Consider the following 8,979-nt stretch of genomic DNA (forward strand, 5'->3'; position numbering starts at 1 on the left):
AATTACCAGAACTATTACTAAAAAGTATCCGTAATTATAGAACTCTCTTTTATTTTTGATCTGCTAGAAAATGATATGCTACGGGACGTTAGCAGATTTTTCATCGACTATTTTTTTGTTTAAATCACCAGAATTATTATTAAAATGTATCAGCAACTATAGAAGTCGACTACATGCGACAAGATGTTCCTTTTATTTTTGATCTGCTGGGAAATGATATGCTAACTTGATCGACATGTTTCCGCGCTTTATATAACGACACACTCAGGTTTCTCTCTGGCCGTAACATTTCTCCGACGCTGTGTAAATAAATATCCCTATCACTAATTCTATCGGTATGATAGGTTTACCATTGCTTTGCAAACCCTTGTTTTCACATAAAAACACGTCGATTAAATGTATTGTCACTATAAAATCTAAAATAATTTTAATTAAATACTTACCAACGAATTTCTTGGATTTTAATTCAAATTTGGTCTGTCAGATATACATATGTATTTCCGTATCGACAACGAAATCGACGGACTATTATATTTACAATTGCATTTACACAAAATAATAATTACAATTCTTCCCTGCATATTTACATTGTAATGACGATACAATTGAAACATATCTTACACTGCTTGTAAATCTCGTACCATACTCGTAACTTTTCACAATTTTGTGACTATTTAGTTCCAATTCGAATATTACGTCTCAATGGTTATACATGTGTTTCCAAATTACATACAATAGCTATGCATTGCGAAAAAAGAAAGACAAGTGTCCCGCATATAATCTCAAACAAAGGCCGAACGCTGTCCTTTCACGCATATATATATATATATATATATATATATATATATATACAATAATTTCCGTTCTTACAATTGACAGAACGCGAAAGTGCATGTTTTGCATCGATATTAATCCAACATAGCGTATCCTACGACATTAAACTCTAAATCAGCGAGTATCGCGAGCATATGACAATTTCACATAAAATATGTACACGAGGTATAAACATATGCACGCTTAATCGTGAGAACTGACGCATATGTATATAGCACAAAGTCCAATTGTAGCGCGCCTCGTATATGCGTTACCTCAAATTTTCGCTTTATTACACTTTCTAAAATATGTAGGACTTTCGTACAAAAAAACGCAACCATGATATATTTTAATTTTAAAACATCTTTGATATTGTCTTCGATGTGTTACTTATATGTGCTATCTTACAACTATTACATTCGACAAGAACGTTGCGATTCAAAAAGCATTAGGATTTTGCAAAATCTGATTCGATATTTGTAAAAAGTAGCACAATCCCTATTTAATGATAAATAATACCGTTTTTAATACCCTTTTATACTTGGTTTTCTCACCAGGGTGCTCTTATCTTCATCGTGTCTTTACCGTACGTACAGTGTATGGGAACAATTTGAAATTTGTGACGTGTCACTAAAGACTTGTCGCTATCTTCCTATGACTTAATTTTGATAAATCTCTTGTGGAATATTAGTAACTTGATCTCTTTTTCTTTTCATCCTGCTACAGTGGACCAGCACTGTAGAGTCGTACGATATAATACAATAGAAAGCAAACGAAAAGGATAAACTTTTAGACAGCCGTTGGCGAAAAGAAAACATTCGAAATATAAAAGTAGAGAAAATTTGTTTCACCTGACGCAATAGAAACTTTTTCAGTAAAATTTACACTATCCCCATTAAAGCGTATCATTTGGAATTGACAGTTATCCGTTTTTTTTCCTTTTTTTAACTTAAACGTTTAAGCACGATATCAAGAATATATATGTATATATGTATATACATATATATATGTAATCGCTTAAAACTATTTATACACGCGCACACAAGAATAAAATAGCGCTTGTATCTGACGGTAAAGATACCGTTAAAGAAACTGGTTGTACGCGATTCTGGTTGAAGCATCTCTCGTTGAAGCCTATAGACGAGAGGAGATAAGAGAGCGCATTCTCACGTTATTTTCTTGATTACTGCTAGGTACGTAGATAACGTTATGCGAGCGCAGATGCCGGTAAGGAGCTGTGTTTCGGTTTTGTTTTGTTTAAAAAAACCTTTATACACCCATTGAAATCAGCGCTCACGAGAACGTGGCCTCCGCAGCCTTTGGTGCGTTGCTCGACGACAGGATCGACGGGAACGACACTCATATTGGAGCTATCCATGCCTTTCTGCTCCTCCTTGCTTTCCCATTGTTCTCTCGCCTCGATTTGCTTGATAATACTGTCTGGATTCGGTGCGAATACGGCACACGTTACTACGGCATTGTGCGCCTTTATGCCCTCCCAGAAATCATTTCGATCCCTACGAACGCTCGAAAATTTGGAATAATCATGATGGGTCTTCCAGATATAAATGCACTGATTTTCCGAGCCGCTAACTATATACTGTCCATCTGGGCTGAAACTCGCTTTAATCTGACTACTGACGTTAACGTATCCCTTGTATTTGCAAGAGAGATTCAAGTCTCTCAGATCGTAGAGACGAATGCGACTGTCGTTGGACGTGACCAATATCTTGTCTTCCCCTGGCATAGGCTCGATTCCACTGATCTTACGACCGGTGGAATTTTTCCCCCTGGTTGATCGGACGTGTATCTGAGTATGGTACTTCAATTGATCGGTATTGTAAAATATGCAACGACCGTCGTACGAGCCGACAACCGCGAATTTCCCGTTCTGACAAAAGTTGGCCGCGGTAATCAACTTTGTTGACCCGTCCACTTCGTTCCATACCGCGACCTTTTTATCAGGAATATTCCACAGGCGTAACTTGCCGTCGAGCGATCCCGAGAGGAAGTATCGGTCGTCCCGTGGATGGAATACTATGGCGGTGACAAAGTCAATGTGCTGGAAGCAACATAGGCATTCCTTGCGAGATATATGCCAAAGCCGTACAGTTTTGTCCATCGAGGAGGATAAAACGAAATAGTTCTTGGACCACGAGACGTCAAGCAGGTCCGAGGTGTGGCCGGTATAGGTGCAAAAGGGCTTTGGCATGAACGGGCTTTTCGTCCCTTCTATCTCGCTGAAGGCACTAGCCACGACGTTAGGATCTTCCATGGATTGCTGCGAGACCAAAGATTCCTGCGAAGGAGTAGGACTGACTTTCTCCGCGTTATATTTGGTTCGCATGTCCTGAAAGTATGTGAAAGCGTCCCGTAGGACCCAGATCCTTAGGACGCGATCTTGTCCCGCAGTGGCCAACAGCCGGCCGCAGGCTGAGAACTTCATGCACCAGACGGGCCCTACGTGTTCCCCGCTGAGATCTTGAACGTGCTGCAGACAACTGAACTCGTACGGGCCCTTGTGACTGTTGGATGCCTTCAACTTTATGTATTGCTGCTCACCAGGATAGACTTCGTCGACTATGTCCATGACGTCCTCTTTGTGCCTTGCGTGCGAAACCTCTTGCGCGATAGACTTGGCCTTGTCCATGGTCTTTTTCACAGTCGAGCCTAAAAATCGCTTCAGCTTTTGCGTCCGCTTACGAACTCTGTCTACGGATACATCTTCGTCCGGGGGTATACTAGACATTTTGCTATCTACACTCTCCTCGTCGCTCTCCTTCTCCTTCTCCAGACTAGAGTTGCTTATGTATTTAGATTTCGTGAGTCTCATAATATGTAATGACAACGGATTGATGCATTGCGGTAATTTATCCTCCGCTATACTTAATGGCACCTGCTCCCCCGTATCTAAATTCGTTACAGGCACTTGTTCCAGAATTTCCATATCGGTAAGACGCTTGCCAGAATCCGTCCTAGTCCTCACAAACATATTCAATTGCTTGACCATATCTTGATCGCCGGCAGATTTACGTCTTTCTTTCGAACCTTGCGGGCTCACGCCCGGAAGCTTATGCGGGCCTAGAGAGTAACGGCCGATGCTGTTGCTCGACGCCGAGCCTAACGGACTACTAGACTTTTCGCTCGATCGACTAAGCAGCTCTGCCTTCATCCTCTCGACCCTTTCTAGTTCCTCGGTAGACGGACCTTCTGCTTTCAACTTGTCTTCATCCTAAACAAAAGAAGAAATATCGTGTATCTGGATGGGGAGACGTTGCAGAAGAGCCGAGTCTCTTGTCTGAAGGGAGGAGCATTTACCTGCGGCTTAACGACGTACTGGCCTTTCGTCGCAGATCGGATATCGAGAGAGTGCTCGAATTCTCGAGTTATCGATTCTATAGTACTAGCAGGACTTGGAAGCGGTGACGCGGGAACAAGCGCAGCCTCTACAGAAGGCTGAAATCATCAATTGCGTCAATTAGACAGATCTAACGCTACCGACAGAATATGAATAAATCTCGCGATGAATCTTACCGCGAGGTCGCCCGACGCACTTGTCTTTGTTTTCTTTTTACGACGCGGCGGAGCTACGGGTACACCAGGCATCGCAACATCCTCCACCGATTTCCCATTATTCTTTGTACTAGCGATAACATCGGGTTCTTGAAGCATAACAGTCTTGTCACCTTGCGAGTGAGAAGCATAATCGGATCTACCGTTAACAGAGGATTCCTGCAGGGCATCCCCTGACAACGTGAGGATGCTGGAAGACTGGGACACCTTGCCAGAGGTTGCGTCCTCGTCTTTGCTCGAAATGTTAGCAACAGAGGACCCCTCGCGGGTAAGGGCGGCAGGAGGAGGGCACTGGGATATACCAGATACGAGTACGCCAGAAGCATTATCTGCGACTCCCGCCAGAATTCGGCCCACTCGCCCTAAAGAGGTCATACTTTGTAAGCTAAGAGTGTCGTGCTCTATAATTCTGAATGGATGGCTCGTTTTTGAAGGAGTAGGATAAACACCCTCGATGGAAGATGTTTGACTATCGGGGGGAGAGCTGTTAATCGGAATATCGTCATCCTCCGTTTGCATGCGTTGTCGAAGCTCGCGGAATCTTCTCCTGCCTACAATTTTGTCCGTGGTGCCATCCTCGTCCTAAGATATTTTATGTTTTATATTCATTAATTTTTCACTATTACACAAATACCACTGTGAAATACTCACGAGTTTTTCTTTACTTTGCCCGCAGTCCGCAGACACGCGACCTTTTGGTTCAACAATCGACTTTGGCTCGGCAGGCTTTACAAAGACATCCTCCTTGCAAACTTGTAGTGTTTTCGCGGCATGATTTTCGCCACTGACAGAATCGCGCTGTTTACCTTTTCTACGGGAAAATGAACATTTAATCCAATTAAAAATTACCTCTTTTGAGCGGCTTCAACGTCGAGATGACAATCATTTTACGAGTGGTGACATAATCGCGCGCAGCGACGAGACCGATGTCTCTCGATGAAGGGTACGGAGGTGACGATTACCGTGAGGCGCGATGAAACGAATCGTCCTCCGCGTCGAAAAACTCGTCAGAGTCGCTGCTACCCGACATGTCGTCAGGGAGTGATACGCGAACGCATCGGAGTCGGAGCTAAGTAGGAGCGATCATGTTTCGACTTGCAGCTCAAAGTCATCAAAGTAACTCCGATCTCTACACCGACACCAGGTGACCAGGTTACAGTGGCTCGCAAACGCCCACGAGTGGGTAACTGGGTACGAGTATATCTACAAACAAACGCGGTTGGTCACTCGTAGTGACTACTAGCAAAATACTATTGGTTGGACCACAAACATGACGGACATACCAGGACATACTGACAATTGGACGTATCTTTAAACAACTCTCCTATCAAGTTCGCGTATCAAGTGCAATTGAAAATTGAAAAAGGTTTGTAATTCATTTTTCCACCGTGAAAAAAGGAGAGAATGTGTGTGCCAGCTAGGGTTTTCTGTTGCGCGCGACATCTATGGTTACGGCAGTTGACAGCCCTGCCGTGCGTATCGATACTGTCGTCCGGTACTGTCCAATACTGCCTCGGCGTCATGGAAAAGAGTCGCGCGATTGGCGCACGGGAAATTCGCAGCCCTGAACTCGTGCGGGCGCCCGCTCTTCAGCATGCCTGCAGTAAAGGAACCGAACCGTCACACAAAAGCAAGATGGAGGATCTCACAGTCGAAGTATGCGGCGAAAACGGAGCGTATTATAAGGTTCGTTGTGTGAAAAGTATAGAAAAAAGCGGGCGAAAGCCTCGGGCGACGGATAGGCCGAGCCGCGAGCCGTGGTGCGGCCGTAATCTCGCGGCACGGGGGCCTGTACTTTGCGAATGCACGGCCCTCAAATGTTGGCGAGGTAACGCGGCTTCCCTCGACGCCATGTCTCGTTTGACAGGGCGTGATTTTCCCTTGGCTCGCGTCCTCGCGCACCTGCGCCCGCGGTGCCCGAGGTGAAAGCGCTCCGAAGCCTCGTTAGCGATATTCCAAATTCACGACACGCGCACCCGTAAATGCACGCGCGGATGCCCTCTCCGCCAACTCCTTCCACCTCACCACCCGTCTTGCCCCTTCGCTCCGACCAGTCATCATTTTACATTCGAGACTAGCCTGCGCTCCTCGTCATTTCTCCATCATTATCTTTTCTACTTTACTCTTTTTCAGGCCTTTGTCACCGATGTCTTTGACGACGAAGTTTTGGTAACTTTCGAGAATGAGTAAGTTTCTCTCTCTCTCTCTCTCGCTCTCTCTCTCTGTCTCTCTCTCTCTCTCTCTCTCTTTCGACTTGCGCCACAAGAAGAGTATTTCTATTGCAACTCTCTCGACACGACACCAACCATGTATCGCATCTGCAGAAGCTCCATTACATATCTTTACTTTGATTTTTACTTGCTATTTCTTACTTTCTCGTCGCGGAATACTAAAAACCACGCAATCTTTTGGAAAGTTTACCACTGTAAACACACATATATGCTATACTTAAGTTCCATACTCGAGCCATGTCGGTATTGTTCAAGGACATGGGAGCCATCGAGAAGCTAAAAATCTGTACAGTTTTACTCTATATTGATACGAAATACCTAATATAACATAATCTGTACAGTAAGAAACTTCATTATTCAGTATTAATCATAAACGTTGCAAAATCTTTCTGCTTTACATACATTTACCAGAGGGTTTGTAACGTACTTTGCAACGTACAGATAGGGAAAAAATGCATAATGTTGAATACGCATTCCAGCTGGCAACCCGAGTCCAAATTTCCATTTGCTCAAGTCCGTCTACCTCCAAAAGATGGTTCCAAGGCAGAATTTCAAGAGAACCAGGAGATTGAAGTATTCTCTAGAGCTAATGATCAAGAGGCATGGGGCTGGTGGAAAGCACTTATCAAGGTAGGTAAAAGAATACTTGGAGAGTTGTGCGAAAATGCATTCGATTGTATGATTCTTCAGATGAGTAAAGGAGGTTTTCAAGTAGTCGAATACTTGGGATGGGACTACACGTATACCGAAATTGTAGCTAGTGAGCGACTGAGAGCTAAAAATCCAAATTCCCCTATTGACAAAAACACATTTCACAAGATCGAAATTGAAGTACCTGAAGAGCTCAGAGAATTGTAAGTAAGAGCGTACATTTATTTCTACATGTACAATTGTAGATAGTTGCTTTTCTTTTAAATTTAGCTTAATATTATTAAAGAGAAGAAACAAGTAGTCAAGTGTGTGTGTGTTGTATTGCAGTGCAAAGATGGACAATGCGCATAAGGAATTTCAAAAGGCGATAGGGGCGGCAGTGTGCCGATATGTGCCTGAACGAGGAGTACTGCTGGCCATCTCCCGTCATGAAAATATACATCGTCACAGTAGCATGCTCCAAGAAATGCACTTTAGAAACTTATCGCAAAAGGTACATTTACGCTCATGTTGAGCAAAATTCTTTACAAGTGAATTTGAATAATTTGCTCAACTACAAACAAATGTTAAAAGTTCTCTTTGCATTTATCTATACTATTTAATTATCTTTTTTTTACGATTTAATTATAATTTTTCGGTTCTTTTTACCAATATTTCGCAGGTTTTGCTATTGAAGAGAACAGAAGAAGCAGCGCGTCAACTCGAGTCCACTAAACTTCAAACAATAGGGGGGTAAGTCATTAACATTTTTCCATTTTATGTAAATAATGAAAAATCTTGTGAGATTGTTTACCTGCTCTTGTCCATGTACTGTCCTGGTTACCATCCTGTCTGTGGTTTGCATTTACTGGCAGAAAATCAGATCACAAGATTTCTAATCATCAATTGATATGTGCGCTTTAGTATCACGTAACTTCATGTATGCGACAAGCACATCGTACGTAGTGTTTACCGTTCATCTTAATTTCTCTTCTTCTTCTTTTCCCCTTTCTTTCTGTCACAAATATATGATCACAAATATATGACATTATAGATGGAATATTGACATACAAATTGACATTTTTAAGGTTTTTAAGGTTTTTAAGGTTTGTGTGTAACTGTAATGATTTCAATTTCTCTTCTGTTCTAATAAAACAGGTGCAAGTACGAACAAGATTTCACGTGCACTATAATTCCATTATGGCAGATACCTTTTGCTAAAACAATATTAGATTCTAAGCATGATCATATGCATTGCAGACACAATTTCATCATTACTAATTGTTTTATTCCAACTTTATTTTAAGGAGGGAATGCTATCTTAATTAAGTTTGCTAACTCAGATATTCCATAGTAATTGATGAATTCTTTCAGTCAAAATATATCAAAGTGTACTTTTTTTATACTTGTGTATAAAATACACACATACTATATATGTATATATGATTGAAGTATTTATGCTGCCTTTAATCTTTTACTCGTAATATTACATGCCGACAGATAAATAAAATGCTCCAATAGATGTTTGTATCTTACAAGTGTAAAAATATTCTATAAATTTGCAGAAAAACAAACAATTTGTATGTATATATAACATTATAGAAAACATTTGAGAGTAGCAAATTTACTGAAGAATCTATGTCTAAAATATGCGGCAGATGAGACACGGATACACCCACGCACATATACATTCACTCGTATGTTTTATAATAATATCGCAACGTATACGTAT

The 8,979-nt window shown here is 41.8% G+C and overlaps 2 protein-coding genes across 6 annotated transcripts in view; one reads left to right on the forward strand and one right to left on the reverse strand.

Annotated features, from left to right (window-relative positions):
* Window positions 1–487: 487 nt before the first annotated feature.
* On the reverse strand, window positions 488–5,571 carry LOC105560373 (WD repeat-containing protein 44). The gene is made up of 5 exons (XM_012009443.1): window positions 5,349–5,571; window positions 5,038–5,197; window positions 4,348–4,968; window positions 4,132–4,269; window positions 488–4,045 (listed from the first exon to the last, which is right to left on the reverse strand). The coding sequence occupies exons 1-5, from the start codon at window positions 5,414–5,416 to the stop codon at window positions 2,021–2,023; spliced, it is 3,012 nt and encodes a 1,003-aa protein (XP_011864833.1). The 5' UTR covers window positions 5,417–5,571; the 3' UTR covers window positions 488–2,020.
* Window positions 5,572–5,892: 321 nt separating this feature from the next.
* The window catches only part of LOC105560374 (fragile X mental retardation syndrome-related protein 1), an 11,658-nt gene continuing 8,571 nt past the window's right edge, over window positions 5,893–8,979 (forward strand). For all 5 annotated transcript variants that reach the window (XM_012009444.1, XM_012009447.1, XM_012009445.1 and 2 more), the window contains exons 1-6: window positions 5,893–6,072; window positions 6,520–6,572; window positions 7,097–7,247; window positions 7,308–7,471; window positions 7,596–7,761; window positions 7,930–8,000. In XM_012009444.1, the coding sequence (XP_011864834.1) occupies window positions 5,908–6,072; window positions 6,520–6,572; window positions 7,097–7,247; window positions 7,308–7,471; window positions 7,596–7,761; window positions 7,930–8,000 (770 nt within the window). In that variant the 5' untranslated portion in view covers window positions 5,893–5,907. The remainder of the gene's footprint in view (window positions 6,073–6,519; window positions 6,573–7,096; window positions 7,248–7,307; window positions 7,472–7,595; window positions 7,762–7,929; window positions 8,001–8,979) is intronic.

The sequence above is a fragment of the Vollenhovia emeryi genome, unplaced genomic scaffold (assembly GCF_000949405.1).
Source record: "Vollenhovia emeryi isolate VEMERY1.0 unplaced genomic scaffold, V.emery_V1.0 DF939231.1, whole genome shotgun sequence".
Classification (NCBI taxonomy): Eukaryota; Metazoa; Arthropoda; class Insecta; order Hymenoptera; family Formicidae; genus Vollenhovia; species Vollenhovia emeryi.

What these genes read in the sequence shown, in the direction of transcription:
- LOC105560373 (XM_012009443.1), bottom strand. Translation starts at nt 5,416, where the DNA reads ATGTCGGGTAGCAGCGACTCTGACGAGTTTTTCGACGCGGAGGACGAT. An exon ending in GTGCGTCGGGCGACCTCGCG is followed by an intron (nt 4,270 to 4,347) that starts GTAAGATTCATC and finishes TGATGATTTCAG; the next exon opens with CCTTCTGTAGAGGCTGCGCT. An exon ending in AGTACGTCGTTAAGCCGCAG is followed by an intron (nt 4,046 to 4,131) that starts GTAAATGCTCCT and finishes TCTTTTGTTTAG; the next exon opens with GATGAAGACAAGTTGAAAGC.